The sequence below is a fragment of the Sycon ciliatum genome, chromosome 11 (genome assembly GCF_964019385.1).
Source record: "Sycon ciliatum chromosome 11, ocSycCili1.1, whole genome shotgun sequence".
NCBI classification, from domain to species: domain Eukaryota; kingdom Metazoa; phylum Porifera; class Calcarea; order Leucosolenida; family Sycettidae; genus Sycon; species Sycon ciliatum.
In genome coordinates, this window is record NC_088653.1 from 12,630,996 (window position 1) to 12,652,215 (window position 21,220).

The 21,220-nt window shown below is 48.3% G+C and overlaps 1 protein-coding gene across 1 annotated transcript; it reads right to left on the reverse strand.

The window, feature by feature from the left end:
• Positions 1–1,222: 1,222 nt before the first annotated feature.
• LOC135827102 (mucin-1-like) lies at positions 1,223–9,632 on the reverse strand. Its single transcript, XM_065339625.1, has 5 exons — positions 9,577–9,632; positions 7,790–8,067; positions 3,207–3,523; positions 2,502–2,616; positions 1,223–1,774 (listed from the first exon to the last, which is right to left on the reverse strand). Exons 1-5 carry the CDS (start codon positions 9,630–9,632, stop codon positions 1,671–1,673), a joined length of 870 nt encoding a protein of 289 aa, XP_065195697.1. The 3' UTR covers positions 1,223–1,670.
• Positions 9,633–21,220: the final 11,588 nt, after the last annotated feature.

The window sequence follows — 21,220 nt, forward strand, 5'->3', positions numbered from 1 at the left end:
TCGTGCTGGTATGGCGGTGTGTTCATAGCCGTGCCAGTCCTGCTCTGCAGGCACTGTTTGTTCGCAACTGCGGAGCAACTCCCCTTCAGCGCAGTCTGGGCCTACAACAACCAATAGCCAGAAGCCGAGCAGGCCAATGCCGACCGGCATCTCGCGGTTGCCTGTTATGGAACCATATACCTGACACGGTGCGAGGTATGGGCAACATCCCAGCATTCCGCCAAGCTGCCATTCCCTACACGTAAGTCGTTGTAGACTGCTACATAGTTGGCCATACCATGGTATTCAGTACCCACGAACTTTGCAAAGCCGATAATGTGATAATGTACCGTGGTGCATGCACCGGTGGTACCACCACTTCGTAGACTGCCTCCCGTTCAATTCTGTGCTCCAGTCCTCTTTATTCTCGTGAGTTGTGTACTCGTTTTGCTGTTTGTCTGGTTTATTTGAATTCGCACAGTAAATGTGTACTTCAGTTATTCTCTCCTCCCTCTTCTGAGTTTGACTCTCCGCTGGCCTTCTCTCCTCCCATCCCCTTACATCATATTGGGCCTCCGCACACACTACATTGTCACATAGCACAACTCAACCATTCGCTACTCTGTTATTGAGCACTCCTGCTCGTTTGGTCTCGCAAATCCAAATAAAATCAATCAATCAACCAGGTTCCTACCTGTGGATGCAGCTGGGGACGCTGGTCCACAGGCCATGGTCGTTGATGAACTCCCATGTTGGATATCCGATGGAAGTAACTATGTGTACTAGCAAAGTTACACTGCCACTGATACCATGTACTAGTGATGGTGTTACCCTATGATGTGCTGTGATCCTGTGCTCTCCCGACCTCGTGCTACTGGTGCGTTCGGGTCCCCTCATTCCCGATTTAGGTGGATCAGTTCACATTTGGGGGGACAATGGGCCAGTTGTAATTTCTTACTTTTACGACGGGGCAGCGCCAGTAAAGGTTTTTCGGTTCACAGAGCGATTTTTATATGGATAATTTCAGTTTTTTTCCGTTCCCTCCCCACCCCCACCCCGAAGGTAAACATGATGAACACGCGCGCGATGTACTGTATGTAGGCATGAGACTGCGATAACACACTGATAAATACCAGCCCTCCCCATCTCGCTTGCCCCGCATACAGATACACAAACACGCGGATGCACACGGTACACGCACACATACGCACATGTACACGACACAAACAGGAAATTCTTCATGTAAAATGCCATGCAAAGCAGTGGCCACCGTACTTTTAAAAGGAAGTCAGTTGTGGAACAAAATAATTCAACTACAACGTGTAGACAAGCTGACGGCCAAAGCATAACATAGCAAACATGACATTTGCCCAAGGATTGCAGTTTGCAGACCACGCCATGGAAGCAGCGAATACAGAATGTAATATCATACAAAGTGACAAGCAAAGAAGTGGCCACCATACACCAGAAACTTGCAGTAAGTCACATATCCAACAGATGGAAAAGTGAACAGCAATCTGGTACAGCCCACACAAGACAAAGCTGACCTGATACTTGTCCCAGGATCGCAAGTGGCAGATCCTTTTCAATGCATAACATGCAGGTGTACGTTACACGCATGGACAAAATCTGACCGTGTCGCCAGCATACAATGTCATCACGACACATATATACCCCACAAGTTACACACATCACAGTAGAAGCACAATGAAAGCAATGGAAAAGTACGATGTGGTTGCTGAAGCATCTTCGCACTTCAAATTCAGACTTATGTGGTCGTCACGAGATGATATACCTGCAAGATACAAGTGATGCAGAAAGAAAGCAGAAGGTCGTGAGGTAGGCTATGAGACACCACAAACGGGTCACCTACATGTATGTTCAGGGCTAGTGCACTCGCACGCAGAAATATCATAATCGAGTATTTCCCAAACTGAGAAGTGCAAGGAAATCCACTTGCATGCACAGGAGCAATTTTGCCGCTGATGTGATGCGCAATTCGAGACGATCTGCGATGTCACCTCTGATGCCGATTACTTCCTTGCTTAGACCGGCCCGGTCTGCTCTCCCTTCACTCTCTTCTAAATCCTACTTGGAGCAGTAAGGCTGTGCCACTGCTCCTACTGATAACCCAGTTAGGTTGTGGTCATTGTTGTGAAAGCAATATCATCGTCATTGTGGTAATAACATACGTTTTTGCACAGCGGCTGGCGCTAGAACGTGCAGCAAGCAGCACGCTTGTACTTCGGATTTTGCGATTTTTTAGAGGGCAATGGCTTCCTTTTTGCTTTGGCTACCTACGAAGAATGACCAAAAAATCCATGAGAAGTATTTTTTGGAGCTGGAGTACGAGTGGGGTTGTCTGATAAGTGCTAGGAGAACCCTCCTTTGTGGCTGTAGAGCGCTAAAACGTGCCCTGTTGGCCGAAAAATCCGAATTTTTCTCTCCCGGGGGACACCCCCGGACCCCCCCCCTTGTACCACTCCCAACCACCCTGTGACGCCCCTGTCATTGTAGCTTACCTGCTGTCTTTCTTGGAGATGCAGTAGCAGCTGAGGACTTGCATACAATCTCTGTTTCAACTGCCACTATTTCCACAATGTTGTCAGGTATTGGTGCGGGCGACACACGCAGATTCTACACACGTAGAAGGAAAGAAACACCATGAACATATACCTGTTACTACATGTACATGTACATGTTGCGACTGTCAAATATTCCAGAGGCAGATGGTGGGGATGGAGAGGAGAGCAACATCAGCAACAGCAGAAGCAGCAGCAGCAATAGCTGCACTATTAGCAGCAATAGCAGCAGCAGCAGCAGTACCACACAGCAATTCACCACACCATACCTCAGATTGTATTCCCGGTATGAGCATTAAATATCCAGTGGCCTTGCCCTCGCGAAATCGGCTTTCATACTAGTTCAACAGAATCTACAGCGCACGTTGCACAGGAGAATTCATACTCATTCAACAGAATATACAGCATACATTGCACAGGAAAATGCTTGTACATTGCAGAGGAGAATACTGGCTTTCATACTCGTTCAACAGAATCTACGGTGTACATTTGACAAGAGAATACAAGGCAAAACGATTACACAAATCTACGCCAATAGTTATTATAATGTCCCTGAAGATAGGCTACTGTAAAACCGGAAAATTTCGGTGGAGATTTATTTTCGATAACTTCGATTTTACCCACACATTACACACGACAACTTACCTCCACGGTCGACATGAGCTCCCCAGGATCCCCCAGCTCCTCGGGACACGCCCTCACCATCGTCGTGGAAACGTTCAGCTCGGCCAGCAGCCGTCGCAAGCCATCAATCTCATACGAGCTGAGACAGGCCATGTCCGAGAGCGGGCAGGATGGCGGTGATGGAGGTGGCTTGCCGCCTTGTGAGCTGTTCCCGTCTCCTGACGAAGCAGCAGCAGCAGCTGCCGCTGTTGCTGGCGACTGGGCTGCAGTGTCATCCGTTGACAGCTGTGGGATCTCGGCGCATGTGGGCGCCAGAGAGAGCTTCGCTGCGTCCGTATCTGTCAGCGATCAGACAATCAGAATACCGTAAAATTCCGTTAATAAGCCCCGGGCGTATACTTTGCAGAGCGTCAGCAACCGGGCGTATATTTGGGCATGGGCTTATTTTAGGGCATGGGCCTTATTTCGGACGCAATCTGCAGAAGATCAATCTATCAGCAACCCACTAGTTTCAGTGAACCACCGTTCACACTGAGAGCGGTACAGGTACATGAAACCTCCAATGTTATTAGGCATTTTGCCTGTTTTGATTTCCACTATAAATAAAGTATACAACAAACCACATTTTTTGGCAGTTTGCTACATTCCAACGGAACATCGCTGTCCTCGCGCGCCGTGACAGTGTTGAGTTCTCCACTACTCGATCTACAACTGTTTTACAGTTTGTACTCGAACGCACGCTCGCGCGCTGGTCATTTTGAGTCCACTTGACGCCCTGGGCTTATTTCGGGCATGGGTGCTAAAACGGACTTGAAGTGTACACCGCCTAAAACTGGGCTTATTATCGGACATGGGCGTTTTTAGGGTTGGCTTATTTACGGAATTTTACGGTATACAAGTCCATATTTAGGCATAGGATATCCGCCGTGAACAGCATTCAACCGGCAACACCCAACAACAAGAGTACTGTAATTTCACAAATTGTTGGTGTACTTTTTTTTCGGTACGTTTGGTGCGTCTGTTTCTTACCTAAAGTTTCAATACACCGAACAAACACTAACACACGTAATCCAATAGGGAACTGCTTCTCTGTACCTAACATTTCTGTTCGCCTAACCTGGCCTTTTTGCCCTCATACCGAAAAATACTGAGCACCTAAAGTTTCTGAAACTAGAGTATAACCCCCGAAGAGTGTGAAACTCCCACACACCCTGCTGTCTCGACAGAATTTCAAGGTCAATTTCAAGGTCATTTTTATGATGCAATGTTCCACGCACCAGTGATTATTACGACACGTGTACGGCGAATCAACGCATCACACGTTTTTCTTTGTACTAGTCTGTACATGGTCTAATGGGGCTTTGTCCACCACAGGTTCCGAATACGTCTGATAAATTGTGATAATACGTGTACTGTGCAGCCTCTTCCCTTGTAGGAATAAGATCCTGTGCTTTGACACAAGAGTACATGGGGTTATGTAATCTTGCTTGACAGGATAACTACATATTTATGTTTGGATACTCCTAAGTGCAGTGATCCTGTTTTCTATTATTTAGAAAAGCGATCCTGTCAGCTTTTCTATTATTGTGTTCACATGGCAGAAAAAACGACATCGCTATGCTACGTAAGTTTCTACGTAAGGTGCTCGGTATTTCACTTAGGCTACGTAAGTCTCTACGTAAGGTGCTCGGTATTTGATCTACCAACGCTTGGTAGCCGTGTGCTGTGCACGTGCACGGCAGACATTGTGTTCAGTGCATGCAGTCCGCGGATCCGTGTTCGGATGTGCATGCGCGAGGAACTTCCTTCTTTGGAACTGCTTCTTGCATGAGCTGTTTCGGTTATTTCGTCTCATGGCCTGGCTTATTTCGTTTCGGCGCTGCTGAGACCTCCTTTCGCGGAATATTACTCAATGACAGGTGAGTTGACCAATTCCCTTTGATTCATTTGCTTGTGTTGACTCTTTCATTCAGGAAAAGTGTGCTGATTTTGGGGCAGAATGCAATAAATAATGGAAAAGTTGACAGGATCTCTTTGCTAAATTTTGCTTTTCTGCTGCCGAGCTGTGAGGCCTCCTTTTACGAAATACTCGATGCCAGGTGATCTCTAACTTGACCGGTTTCCTTCGATTCATTTGCTTATGTTCACCTTTCATTTACGGAAACGTGTGCTGATTTTACTTTCAAGTATTCGGATTTAGATCCAATTTTATCTCTTTGCCCTTGTCTACAGTGTGCGAAGAACGCGAGTTCAACTTCTTGACGGTAAGGCTTATGTTAGATGTCTTGTCGAAATACTCATATTCATTGTACATTGGTACGTTACAAGTAAGGCACTGGTCAGTGGTATAATATCGTTGGCAGTTCCCAATCTGGAGGGAAAGGTTCAAGTACCAATTGACCGAGTTTGCAAAATAAATTCGCATATCAGGGGAAATCTCTATTGTGGAGAGGTTCAGTAACTTGTTTGTTTCATACGAAACAAGCCAATGGGTGCAGTCTCTACTCGTGAAAATCTCGTACTTGTATGATTGGATTTGTTTACTCAAGTCTGGGCTGTTTGATTTGTGAGTACCGCCGAGATTGCACTGCCCCAAAATAATGTTTCGTGCCGCCAAAGCAAGAATTACGATCTGCAAACGGGTTGTAGTACCTGTAAGAATGTGGAGTACATGTATCGTACTTTCTCTGTTGCTGTTCAGTTGCCGTTATGTTGCTAAAGAAACGTTCAGTAGAGAGGTTCTGCAAAACGAAAATTCGAACGAAGTTTCGCGACAGTCCTTGGGAAGGTGTGCGCGAATTTTTGCACGAACTTTGCGTTCTGCACATTTTCGTAGTTTGCGCGGGCCAAGTGCACGTACGCCATGACCCGATCTCACGAAATTTCCTACGACAGTTCATTTAACGTTCCCTGCAAGTTTCGCGTCCAAAGGTGCGAAGTTTCGCACTTCATGATGTAGAGCGAAAGTTTGTACGCATTTTCATTTTGCAGAATCTCACTAGTGACTCAATTGTTTCATACGGGACGCGTCAATCAGTCGGTGTGGCTTAGAATCTTTCGCTGTAGAAGAAATCTATTCGTATGTCTATTGGAGATATAATTGTATTCTCTGGTTATAAAATAGGTTAAGCTCACAGAATAAATACCATCGGTCCCTTGGTGTTGGTCCTAAAGAGGTTCGACTAGATATCTTTCATACTCACCAAAAGATGTGGAGTGCCTTGTTTATCTCTCAGTACCTCCAACCATAGCCTTGCCCCTTTCCTCCTCAGGATCAGTGTAGTTGTTGGAACAAGGTTTTGGACTCAGCAATGTATTCGGTTACATTTTAATACATGTTTATTGTTCCTCCTTTGCTGTGTTGTTTTAGACAATCGTGGACTAACAGTTTGAAGTCATTGAACTACTTCCAAAAGTTGTATCGACATCAACAGGATTACGATTTCAGTTTCTATATGATGCTGGATGACCTTATCACGATAACCCATGACTATAAACCATTATAAACACAGAATCAACAAAAACATCTGCGACACGCACCTGGTGCATGGCTACATTTCTCAAATAAATCTGATTGAGGGTGGAGAAATCTGAAATATCTGAAAGGCAAGACAATTTTATGACAGAGTAATGAAATTCTGCAACAGCAACATGCACAGAATGACCTCCGTATAAAAAAAGTATCACCACCACTGCTCACATGTTTCCCCGCAGAAGAACATGCATTATGCTAGTGCCATTTTCTGCAAGAAAGGGCTTGCACATCAATGCGTATAATATGGTATTGATATGATGTGAAGGCCATCATTTACATATTGTAATAGGGCATTCCGTTGATTGGTGACAGAAAAAACAAAAGAAATTATAGCAATAAAAACTGCTTTATGGCAGTTTTCTAAAAAAAGTTATTGTGTTCTAGTCCATGGACCCCGTCTAAAAAGTAAGAAATTAACGAAATGTGATAGCTGAAAATTAAAATTTCACACAAAACCTCACAATAATCACACACAGAATGAAAAGCTACATGCAGAAGACCTTTTCCCCTCGTGATCCTCTTTCCTATGCATGCATGTTGCCAATTGTTGGTGCAGTACAAGTTTAGTGTTCAAAGCAGCATTTCAAGTGTTGTGATTATTGTGAGGTTTTGTGTGAAATTTTAATTTTCAGCTATCACATTTCGTTAATTTCTTACTTTTTAGACGGGGTCCATGGACTAGAACACAATAACTTTTTTTAGAAAACTGCCATAAAGCAGTTTTTATTGCTATAATTGTTGATGATGGCACAAACATAAACACCGCATATGTTGTACAGGAATCCGTCGAATTTTTTATTTATTTTTACTTTTATTAGGGTTTACCGGGTGTTATTAGGGTTTACCGGGTGATGTTAGGGTTTACCGGGTGTTATTAGGGTGTACTGGGTGTTATTAGGGTTGACCGGATGTTAGCGGCCGTCGTGAGTTCCCTTCCGGAACGCACACGATAATATACTTTTTTAAACTTTTTTTATCATATTAAGATCAGATAAGAAAGCATCAACACGAAGTACATGATTGTATAATATTATTTTACTATATCAGCGCAGCTTTCCACCAAACTTACTGGCACTGGAGTTGGTGGAGATGCAAGGATGATCCGGCCGCGTCTCATCCGTCAGTGCACTGGGTGACGACTCAGCACTGGTACGCACCACCAGCGATGACGACGGGGTGGAGGCGGCACGCGATGGGGTAGGGCTGGAGCTGGCTACGGCGGCTGCGCTGTCTGCTGCTGCACGCGTTGGTGTCGGGCTGGAGCTGGCGGAGGCGGCTGAGGAGGCACGCGTCGGTGTTGCCACATTATGTGCTTGCACTGCTTTGTCTGGCCTGCGTATTTCAGGACTATTCAGTGCATTAGACCCAGGTTTGTTTGGTTGCCGGATGACCTCTTGTTGCGTCGCTCTGTATTTGTATTCATCAATTTTTGGGCTTGAGAATTGAGCTGTTGTGTGGTTCCCAATATGAAAACATCATGCTGGTGCTCTGTGTTTCGATTATCGACTGTCGGAGCAGTCCTGCATATATTAGCAGAACGGTCAATACTGTAGTCTTTTCACGTGTTTGTCTTTTTTGTGTTTTCGCCGGGGGTATTAGCGTCACGTTGCACACAGAACGGCAGTGTTGCATCACTGGACGACCCTGCCTCTGCATCTGACTTAATTTCCCCAGGATCTGGTGCAGTTACACCAGACAGCCACTTCCTGTAAACACGCAAACAGCAAAAGAAGAGATCCCGCAAATCAGGAAAAAACATTATGGAAAATATAGAGTAGATCATACAACATTCAATAATCTGGAGTAATTACAGTGAGACAAACACTTCAAACAGTGCTCTCTCTCTCTGTCTCCATCCTTCCAAAAATACCCTATGACAATTCCCTAGAATTATTTTATTTTATATTCTTAGGACATCATTCTGAACATAATAAATTCTTCCATGTGTCTTCAATCACCACGGAGGGCGAAAATATATCTAAGTCATGCAGTTTACGGGAGGTACGAGCTGTCATGGATATAGAGGCTGATATTGTGCCAGCGTGAGGCCAGAGACAGAAAGAAGACACTGATTTCTTGAACAACTCACCTATATAATCGAATCCACAAGGACCATTGGACCATTGGACGCCCATCGCCGGAGGCGATGATAGCGATGCTACAGCAGAAGCCATAGCAACTTGTGCTGGGAATAGCCTGGGATTGCACCATTCAACAGCTTGCAAGGCTGAAGAATTGGCCGCCACTATTCAGCCTGGTCTACACCACACAGCTACGAAGTGGCTTTTTCTGGCCAGTGAATCCCTACTTTTTGGTCTTTTTTAAATTTATTTTCCCGCACACACATCACACCACATACTCCGGCATACACGGGCTGTTGGTAACCACCCAGGAGAATGAAAGAAAAGTCAGGAAGAGTCTGAGAAAGAGAAGAAAGACGTGTGTGACCATAATCGTCGGGAATCGAACCCGCAACTTATCGATTGGAAATCGCTGCACATACCGCAAGGAGCGCTCATACTTTGATCCATCAGGACGCGAAACATCTTCAAAGCACTCTCAAACACGGAGTTTTACTGTGGGCAGCCAATTTCACAGCCATCATGAAGGCACTCGACGACTACAGGAGTTTTGTAGAGGAAAGAACAAGGAGTAAAGAGCGACAACAATCGCTTGAAGAAAAAGCAAAGAAAAACAACTGTCTCTCCAGTCATTTAGATGCTGTTGCCCTTGACATCTGGTTCCATCCAGAGGACGCGACTTTTGTTTGTCCCCAGTGCTCTCCGTTGCTATGCGTATCGAAGGAGCCGTGACGTCACACTTAACAGCCCCATGACGGTCAGATTCGATACACACGTGACACAGTTTGGGTCGCGCTCGTGTGTCGCGCTTCGCAGCTCGAGCGCGCCCATGATGAGTCTCGCGCTTGCGACAGGCTAGCCGCTTGCGACAAAAGTTGCCTTTTTTTTACGAATTCTGTGACGTCATGTTTTGGAAGAATGTCCCAACAGTCATTCGCGTAGTCTACCATGCTCAACCGGACCAAACTATGTTACCGTAGTACTACATTGTTGGCAGCTGAAATCCGATCCCCCTAGCAACTCGTACGAATCGCTAACGCGCCTAGCGCACCGCTAGGGGGTCGGATTTCAGTTGCCAACACTGTACAAAAGTACAAGTACAACAAGCCGTAAAGGTCTGTGACCAAAACTTTAGAATTATCATCAAGAGGCAAAACATCGTCTGAAAAGTCATTATTCAGGAAATGACTCAAGACGAACAGAGAGCTAGTCGCACATTGCGCCATAGATCTACATGTATTATAACGGCGATTCCGTGTTCAGCCTAAACAAAAGTTTTCCCTGGCCCGCAAACTATTTTGAGTTTGCTGGGCTAGGGGCTTTGCGACTGTCGTGTGCTCGCTGCCTTTCCACTCGATTGACCTCAGTGAAATGGAGGAGAACCAAGGAAATATTGCTCCGAGTCGGACATCCAGCCATGGGCTATCTCCCGACGAAGAACCACGGTCGTGTTCCTCTTCCCAGGCTCATCATTCCCCTGCCTCGGTGGATTGCCAAGCTGATGATCCTGCATCGTCGTGCTCATCGACGCCGCGGACACGCGCAACGCCGGTATCGTTACCCGATGGTGTGAAGAGGTTAGCTGAGATGCTGAAGAAGCGCTACGTAAGTGCTAAAGTACAGATTGGCAAGGGTATGTGTGTAAAACCGAATAGGCGAGCGCTGGATAAGATCTTTGTGAATGTGGTTGTGATACCGCGCGAAGAACTGGCTTCGCTGAACGAACAAACTTTCTTCGGTTCCCAAAGCGATGTGCAGAAGTTGAGCCATGTGTTCTCGCGAGTCGCGGACAAAGTGCAGCACGTGCAACTGGCCAATATGTTTGACTTTGACGGGGAAGAACTTGATGAAGACGAATCAGTTCGTGTATTGGCTGTTGCATGTGCTGGCGCTGGCAAGACGACCATATTCTTGTTGAAAGGTCCTATGGACTGGGCAAGAGGTCTGATCTGGCATGAGTTTGACATTGTGGGTGCATTGGCGCTGCGTGAACCCAGTGTTCGACACGCAAGTGATATAGTTGAGCTGCTACGCTTGAGGCAGCTTGGCATTGTCGATCCGAAGGAGCAAAATGAAATTGCATCCTACATCCATGCCAACCCGCGGCGTCTTTGTCTCGTATTCGATGGCTTAGATGAAACGGTTCTTGACGACTGTAGCGATTTTGTGCGTGGCATTATTTGCGGCGAGGAATTGAAAGGTGTTCGCTTGATTCTTACATCACGCCATTCAAAAGAAGTCATAAAACTGGCTCTCTCATGCCCATTTGACCGTCGCGTAGAAGTGCTGGGATTCACCAAGGACAATGTGCACGAATATGTAAACAATGTCCTCCCGTGCGAGCCGGCCAGCAAATTGCTTGAACGCGTCAATTCTGATCCGAGTTTAGCGGCCATTATGCAAACGCCTTTCTTCACGGAGTCGACCTGCGACGTTTTCCGTACTTATGGCTCTGTTCCTTCGTCACTGTTCGGCATCTTCATGTCTTTGATCCTGAGTATCGTTCGACAGAACACTGAGAGTGCGTATCCAGACTGGCCGTCCGTTCCTCGTATCTTGAAGGAGAGGATCCTGGAGTTGGGTCATTTTGCATTTCTGATGCTAGTTGGTAAGAAGGTGGTGTTCAGCGACCGTGACCTTGATGAACAGCAGGTGTCGAAGGAAAGTCGCTCACTTGGTCTTCTTGTGGCGTGCGAGTCACTGTCGTATCCATGCGTTGGTCAATGGCAGTTCAGCCATCTTTCGGTTCAAGAATGCCTTGCTTCCCAGTACATTGCAGCCACTGTTCCGGATGCGAGTGACGTTAAATTCCTCGTGAGGCAGGTGGGAGCTTTGACTGGTCACTTGAGCACTTTTTGGTGTCTGCTTGCATCACAACTGGTTGCAGACGCGAAGGAAGCCTTAATTGCAGCGATTCTCACTCAGCCTGTTTCGGACGAGCAGGATATTCGCAAGCTGAAGGCATGTGAAAGTGTGACTCGTTTCTTTCGCTCTTCCGAGGACGATCTTCTGCTGGTGACAGAGGTTCTGTGTGAACATCTCGACGATTCGGCCGTCCAGAGTCTGGCTGCTTGCGTTCTCACTGATCTACTAGCGGACGGTGTGAGTGTGTCTCAGGCTATCGAAGAAGTTCTTCCTCATTCTTTCGCTTCGTCATTGCAGGACTACGTTCGCGCTCTTCTGCGGCTGTGGCGGCGCAAAGTACCCCGCGCTAGCATCAGAATGCTATCTACCGCCTTGAAACCTATCAATCCCTATGCATCAACCCGCCTTCTTGAGTATTTCCATTCCAAGCCATCCACATCCCTTGACTCTGACCAATGTGCCTTGCACTCGCAAGAAGAGAAATCAGTCATGACTGCTTCGGTATCAAATTCAGTTTCGGCTATGCACGAAGTTCTCACACCTGTTCGCCGTCAACTGCTGTTACTTGCTTGCCGTGTGTATGCGCAGCCTGGAACGGATACAGGTGACGTGGCCAATGCTACACATTCACCCTCGCCTGCTTTAGAGGCAGCCTTCTTACACTATGGCTGCGACTTTAGCAGCTTTTGCCTTTCTTCGGCGGATTGCTACCTTCTATCATCTGTGATTTCAGACCATCACATGTCTATCGGCACTATCTCCATTCGCGCCTGCCGGCTAGACGATCGTGCATTTGAGCTACTGGCACCAGCATTTGTTCAGTGTTGTGGATTATCGAAAGTCGAGCTTTCGTGTAATGCAATAACAAATAATCTAGTGCCACTCATCTGTAACGTGATCCGCACAAACCGTTCGACTTTGCGCATACTGAACATGTATGATATGCAGTTGTCCTCATCTGGGTATGCACAGTTAGTACTGGCAATAGTTAGTTGTCACCGTATCAACCAGCTGTACATCGGTCATTTTCAGTGCCAGGAAATCACCACAAATATTCTCATATGCCTGGTCATCCTGGCGTCCTGCAAGCTGCTGCATAACCCCGGTCTGCACTTTCATGTCGGCGATGAAGGTCTGTCCATGCTGTACCCCCTCTTGGTGTCACGGCCACGGTTATTACTGCAATTTCAGTGTGCAGGGCTATCATCATCGGGTGTATCAGTGATCAGGCGTGTTATCACAGTGAACAATAGACACCTTGCCGTGTTAGCTCTGACTGGTCTGTCCGAAATGCTCCTATTCACTCTGGCACCAAGCATTGTGTTGTGTAAAGCATTGGAAGCGCTGACAGTGCATGCTAGCACTCTCACTTCCGAGTCGCTTCCTGTGCTTGCTAGTATTCTACTATCATGCCCTATTGTCAGCTCTCTTGCTGTCGAAAACAGTGTATTCCGTCTTGAGAACGACGACGATGAGGGGAGTATGCAGTTTGTCAGAGCTGTACGCAGGAGTAAGAAGTTCCACACACTTATAATGCCCCGTCGAGAGTTTGTGTATGATCGCCTGGCCAGGCTGCTTGCTAGTGTGGCTGTAGAAGTCGAGCGTGACCTGCGGATTGAGTACGGCTGACTGTGTACGATACTTGATCCCATGCCAGCCCTACCCTACAGCCTGGTGATGTGAAATGTAGACCATGCCAGCCCTACCCTACAGTCTGGTGGTGTGGAATGTAGACCATGCCAGCCCTACCCTACAGTCTGGTGGTGTGGAATGTAGACCATGCCAGCCCTACCCTACAGTCTGGTGGTGTGGAATGTAGACCATGCCAGCTCTACCCTACAGTCTGGTGGTGTGGAATGTAGACCATGTCAGCCCTACCCTACAGTCTGGTGGTGTGGAATGTAGACCATGCCAGCCCCACCATACAGTCTGGTGATATGGAATGTAGACCATGCCAGCCCTACCCTACAGTCTGGTGATGTGGAATGTAGACCATGCCAGCCCTACCCCACAGTCTGGTGGTGTGGAATGTAGACCATGCCAGCCCTACCCTACAGTCCGGTGATGTGGAATGTAGACCATGCCAGCCCTACCCTACAGTCTGGTGGTGTGGAATGTAGACCATGCCAGCCCTACCCTACAGTCTGGTGGTGTGGAATGTAGGCTGTAGGAGCACACAGACTGCACAGTATGTATATACATGTACATACTATACACTGAATGTACTGCATACACGTACATAGTACAGTATAGATAACACATGTTAGTCATCTCTCAGCATGTAGTATTGTCTGCAGTACAGTCATGTACGGCAACTAGTCCACCATATCTCCTTTGCCCATGTGGCCTGCATCCCGTATGACACAGTTTGTTCCTTGGCCGAGTCGCTACTTGCGCGCCCATATCTGCCATAGCTACCCAAGCCCCATATCTAGCTCTCTCTCTCTATCTCTCTCTATCTCTCTCTCTCTCTCTTTCTGGCTCACTGCCTCTCTATCTGCCCATCACCCATGTAGTATTTCGTTTCTCTGTCACCCCTATTCGTTTCCCAAGTACCGGTACTACTTATCTTCCCAAACCAACCTCGTCCGTCCCTTGTTGTCAGTGTGTAACTATGGCAGTCCCAAATCTTCAACAGTAGACACGGAGTGTATTGAACACATACATGTAGAGGTGTTTGTACGCGTATGAGAAGATGAGAAACTATCTACACTAACAAGACACCGAACAATATACCTTGTAGAGTGATATTTTTCTTGCTCCTTTTTAATTTTCTGCCGATGGCGGACCAATAGGCTTGTAGTGGTTGATTTTTCACTTGAAAATTTAATACATGTCATGACGAGCCGTTTTCATTCCCTCCAAACTGGTGATTATATTTACGAAACGGTTTTGATTGTCCTCTCATCTCCTGTGTACATCAGCCATGCATAGGAACGGACGGTATTGCCTGGTGATATATGTAGCTTGAGTGTTAGTCGGTACAATAGGCTGACTAGAGTACTGGACAACCAAGCCTAGTCTGCTATGTGTATGTGCGTTGGGAGGGGAGGGTGCATGTGTGTGTGTGGGGGGGGGGGGGGCTGCATGGGTGTATGTATGTGTGTGGGGTGCGGGGGGCAGTGAATGAAAAATAGGGATTCGATGGCCAGAATAAGCCACTTCAATTAGCTGAGTGGTGGATTCGCTGGCGCTGAACTTTACTGCGCTGTACTTTACCGCGCTTAATTGCTGGCGCTGTACTTTACCGCGCTGAGTCGCTGACGCTGTACTTTACCGCGCTGTACTTTACCGCGTTGTACATTACCGCGCTGAGTCCCTGGCGCTGTGCTTTACGGCGCTGTACTTTATGGTGCTGAGTCGCTGGCGCTGCACTTTACCGCGCTGAGTCTCTGGCGCTGTACTTTACTGTGCTGTACTTTGCCGCGCTGAGTCGCTGGCGCCGTACTTCACCGCGCTGAGTCGCTGGCGCTGTACTTTACCGCGCTGAGTCGCTGGCGCTGTGCTTTACGGCGCTGTACTTTACCGTGCTGAGTCGCTGGCGCCGTACTTTACGGCGCTGCACTTTACCGCGCTGAGTCGCTGGCGCTGTACTTTACTGTGCTGTACTTTGCCGCGCTGAGTCGCTGGCGCTGTACTTTACCGCGCTGTACTTTACTGCGCTGAGTCCCTGGCGCTGTACTTTACCGCGCTGAGTCGTTGGCGCTGTACTTTACCGCGCTGTACTTTACCGAGCTGAGTCGCTGGCGCTGTACTTTACTGTGCTGTGCTTTGCCGCGCTGAGTCGCTGGCGCTGTACTTTACCGCGCTGAACTTTACTGCGCTGAGTCCCTGGCGCTGTACTTTACCGCGCTCAGTCGTTGGCGCTGTACTTTACCGCGCTGTACTTTACCGAGCTGAGTCGCTGGCGCCGTAGTTAAGGCCGCTGTAATTTACCGCGCTGAGTCGTTGGCGCTGTACTTTGCCGCGCTGAGTGTGTTGCTCTATACTTTACCGCGCTGAGTTGCTGGCCGTGAACTTTACTGCGCTGAGTCGAGGGCGCTGTACTTTACCGGGCTGAGTCCCTGGCGCTGCACTTTACCGCGCTGAGTCGCTGGCGCTGTACTTTACCGCTCTGAGTCGCTTGCGCTGTGCTTTACCGCGCTGTACTTTACCGTGCTGAGTCGCTGGCGCCGTACTTCACGGCGCTGCACTTTATCACTCTGAGTCGCTGGCGCTGTACTTTACCGCGCTGTACTTTACCGCGCTGTACTTTACCGCGCTGAGTCGCTGGCGCCGTAGTTTAGGGCACTGTAATTTACCGCGCTGAGTCGTTGGCGCTTTACTTTGCCGCACTGTACTTTACCGCGCTGAGTCCGTTGCTCTGTACTTATCGCGCTGAGTCACTGGCGCTGTACTTTACCGTGCTGTACTTTACCGCGCTGAGTCGCTGGCGCTGTGCTTTACCGCGCTGTACTTTACCGTGCTGAGTCGCTGGCGCCGTACTTCACGGCGCTGCACTTTACCGCGCTGAGTCGCTGGCGCTGTACTTTACCGCGCTGTACTTAATCGCGCTGAGTCGCTGGCTCTGTACTTTACCGCGCTGTACTTTACCGCGCTGAGTCGCTGGCGCTGTGCTTTACCGTGCTGTACTTTACCGTGCTGAGTCGCTGGCGCCGTACTTCACGGCGCTGCACTTTACCGCGCTGAGTCGCTGGCGCTGTACTTTACCGTGCTGTACTTTACCGCGCTGAGTCGCTGGCGCTGTACTTTACCTCGCTGAGTCGCTGGCGCTGTGCTTTACTGCGCTGTAGTTTACCGTGCTGAGTCGCTGGCGCCGTACTTCACGGCGCTGCACTTTACCGCGCTGAGTCGCTGGCTCTGTACTTTACCGTGCTGCACTTTATCACTCTGAGTCGCTAGCGCTGTACTTTACCACGCTGTACTTTACCGCGCTGTACTGTACCGCGCTGAGTCGCTGGCGCCGTAGTTTAGGGCACTGTAATTTACCGCGCTGAGTCGTTGGCGCTTTACTTTGCCGCGCTGTTCTTTACCGCGCTGAGTCCGTTGCTCTGTACTTACCGCGCTGAGTCACTGGCGCTGTACTTTATCGCGCTGTACTTTACCGCGCTGAGTCGCTGGCGCCGTACTTTACGGCGCTGCACTTTACCGCGCTGAGTCGCTGGCGCTGTACTTTACTGTGCTGTACTTTACCGCGCTGAGTCCCTGGCGCTGTACTTTACGCGCTGAGTCGCTGGCGCTGTGCTTTACCGCGCTGTACTTTGCCGCGCTGAGTCGCTGGCGCCGTACTTTACCACGCTGCACTTTACCGCGCTGTACTTCACCGCGCTGTACTTTTTACCGCGCTGAGTCACTGGCGCCGTACTTTAGGGCGCTGTTCTTTACCGCGCTGAGTCGTTGCGCTGTACTTTACTGCGCTGAGTTGCTGGCGCTGTACTTTACCGCGCTGATAGTCGCGCCGCTGAAGAAGTTGGCGGTGAAGTGCTGGCGCCGATATGTATCGCGCTGAAACGGCGGAGCTGAAATGGCAAGACCCCTGGGAATGGTCCAGGTGGTCTGGCCATGGTTGGACTAACCTTTTGAACATGAATACGTCGTGATTACTGCTAAGGAGACCGTGTGTGCCCGCCATGTCAAACACGAAATAGGATAGGTCCGGACCAATCAAAAACTACTTTCCCTGATATGCGCGTGTACGTGTGTGTATGGGGGAGGGGGGATTGGGGTGTTAGAGTGTATTTGTGTGTGTGGATGGGGGGGGGGGGGGGGGGGGGGGAGGGGATGCGGTGCGTGAGTGTATTTGTGTGTGTGAAGGGGGGGGGGGGGATTGCGGTGCTTGAGTGTATTTGTGTGGGTGAAGGGGGGGGGGGGGAATTGCGGTGCGTGAGTGTATTTGTTTGGGTGTGGATGGGGGGGGGGGGGGGGGAATTGCGGTGGGTGATTGTATTTATGTGTGTGTGGGGGGGGGGGGGGATTGCGGTGCGTGATTGTATTTGTGTGTGTGGGGGGGGGGGGGGGGTACATCGGTCTACAGTTAAACATGTCAATACGACCACTCGGATAAGACGACCACCTACCCTAGCCGACCACTGCTACCAGGACCAAGGGATGCTATTTCCAGTCAATCAACCCTGGATAAGGCGATCACCTGGTAACAGAGACCACGTTGAAGGTCCCTTGAGCGGTCGTCTTAGACAGGTTTCACTGTACTTGTACAATGTGTGTGTGAAGGGGGGGGGGGGGGAGTGCATGGGTCTACATGTACATGTACATGTACATGTATATGTGTGGGGGGGGGGGTGCACGGTTCTACATGTATTACCGTATTATCTCTAATATAAGCACAGTCTCCAATAATAGAACACCTTGGGGCGGCATTCAAAAAATAAAGTGCTCAGTCTCCATTATAAGCACACTGTGTAAATTCATTATCTGTACCGGCGAAAAAAAAACCCTGAAATGTGCGTGTCTGACATGAATTTGGCATGGCAACAGGCCTCTGAAATGAGGTTGAAATAATAATGGAACAGTCTCCAATAAAGGAACGTCTCCATTAATAGCACAGGGCGGAGGTACTTTGAAAAAATAAAGGACCGTTCTTATAATATTATTAGAGATAATACGGTATGTGTGTGTGTGTGGGGGGGGGGGGGGGGGGGGTGCACGGTTGATTTACACCCAAAACAGCGCAACCATAAACGGCGCGTGTTCATATTAGCACCCCCAGTACAGCGCGACCTAATGTGACACGGTGTCACTACAGCTCGTCTCATCTCTTGCACGCCCCATTTTGGCGCGACCAATTACGTTAACGTCCGAATATAAGCCAGCTCATTACACACGTGACCCATAATGTGCAGGCTCATGTTAGCAAGCGTGCATAACCAGTTTTATGTATTCTTGATGTTAGTATTACCATGGTGGATATCAGGAGGAAACCCGTTCTTAAAAAAGATATGCAAAAAAGAGAAGAAACACATGAGAACGAGTTGTGCTGCTAGGCCCCAGCGGCAGATGCTAGCTAAATGTTGCCAAGATGCTTTTTGGGATGCTAGCGGACAACTCAGAAAGATGCTAATTTGGATGCTAGACAACACGAATTATGCTACCTATTAATGGTAATGGTGAAACATTTCGGTTGAAAACGGTGTTCCGTGCTATTTATGAATTCTTACAAAGCAGGTATGTGAAAAGAGTTTTTAAAGGTGCGATGTTGGCATTATTATTATTATTATTATTATTATTATTTTTTTACTAGGGTGTTTCCCACAGACCTATGGTCTTCTTCCGGAGCCCCTAGAAAGGTTAAGCATGAACGAACAAATGGGCGATAATCTGTACAAGAGCGAACAGTGGAAGGCAGCATATTCCACCGATCTGAACCTATGTAGCCAAGACGAGAAAAACCAGCTTTAGTGTGGGCAGAAGGCAAGGCCAGAGAAAAAGAGATTTGGGACCGAGTGACGGCAGTAGTATGTGCACTGGAGGAGCGGGTATGGAAAATTTCTTTTAGGAGGGAGCTACATGTGCCGCTATGGACAGAGCGATATACAAGAATAAAAAGCTTCAAATTGACTCGGACAGAAATGTGAGAGAGTCAGAAAGTGACTGTGCGATAATAGGGCACGAAACTGACAGGCCACTGAGACATTCAGCGGCCCGAGACCTAGCTCTAACACATCTCCAGTGCGCAAATCAACCTTCCAACTTGGAAGGTTCGTGGTTCGTGGACTACAACCTATTTGTATCTGGACCTGTTAACGTCCATCCAGGCAATATCGCCATTTAATACTGAACTGGTGTTTTTGAGTCGATAATTCCTTTTTTTTAGTTCATCATTGCTTTCTAGAGTTGATTATAAATTGAGTCCAGGCAATATCGCCCTTCAATACTGAACTGGCCATTTCGAGTTGATCATGATTTGAGTCTTTGACAAGTCGAGTGTCCATCTTTTGGGTTTGAGTGTAAATGAGTCGACCTGTATTGAGCGTGCGCGCTGACGGGGTGGTCTGTTTTGGGGATGTCCAGTTATGGGGATGGGGCTTTTGGGGGGGGCGCTGAAGTCAACGGCGCTGTTTTGGGTCGCGCTCATGTGGGGGCATACCGCACGGTTCTACATGTATTATGTGTGTGTGGTGGGGGGGGGGGGGGTGCATGGGTCTATGTTTGCGTGTGGGTGGGGGAGTGCATGCGTCTATTATGGGTAGGGGGGGGGGAGTGCATGGGTCTATTACATGTACATGTATGTGTGTGTGGGGGGGGGGGGGCATGGGTATTATGTATGTGTGTGTGTCGGGGGGGGGGGGGGGGTGCATGTGTGTGTGTGGGAGGGAGGGGGGGGGGGGACATGGGTCTTATTATTATTATTATTGGACACAATCTCATAGCATGTGACAAGCATAGCTAATGCAGGGACAGAATCCCCTGAGACAAGGGCGTTGAGCCAGCCACGGCAATAGTAAGCTAGGAAAACAAAGCAAATATGAATTAGAGCAGAAAATGAATGGAAAATTACAAAGAAAAACGATTAACGGAAGTGAGCACTATCAAAATTCGTGCATCACCCAGGTATTCGAGAATGTTCTTCGATGATAATTATTGCGTCTAGTTCAGTTGTGATAGTAGATCTTTAATTAAACTGTCTATATACGTGTGTGTGTGTGTGGGAGGGAGGGGGGGGGGGGGGACATGGGTCTATATACAGTGTTGGCCAGATGTTTGGGCCTACCCAAGAGAAAACAGGTTTCTAGAGAGAATCTTTGTAAAGGGCACGAAAAAACCTACTGAAGTTGACTGTCTATAGAAGAGATGATATTCTGATCCATCCTTTGACGGCTACATAGTTGTAAAATAAAATAAAGTCAAATTAATCGAAAAAGCGTAGGCCCAAACTTACGGCCAAAATTGAAAAACAACACAATCCAGGTGACTAGCTGATTGACATCAACTAAAACTTAACTAAATGATTTGTTTCCGTGCTAAGAACCTATCAGTGAACTGTTTGCCCAATTTTACCACTTAGTTGGTACTCCCTTTGCCTTGACGACAGCCTCCATGCGCGCCGGCATGGCCACGACGGGTTTCGCGGACTTGTCCCTGCTGATCTTCCGCCAAGCTCTCTTGCACACTTCCCCAGGCTGTGTTTCTGTTGATGGGACTTGGGGAACATCATGGCAGAGTCAATTCAGCATTTCCCACAAATACTCAATCGGATTTAGGTCCGGCGACTGCGCCGGCCGCTCCAGTACGCGATATGGGCGGTCCGCCAATTACGCATTTGCCGTGTGTGCGCGCGCAAATACACCATCCAGACCACGCAACACATCGACCATGGACGGCTGCATACTGTTCTGCAGTATTCCGTGACATTGGTCTGCTTTCATCGCCCGTTAACGTTGTAGAGCTGCCCGACACCGTTGCCGGCGACGCGGTCCGGTATCATGATGTAGCCACCACTGTGCTTGACTGTTCCAACAGCACACTCTGGCATCAGTTGTACACCTGGTCTACGACTGAAATACACCACACCATCTGGTGCTCTCATACTGATTAAA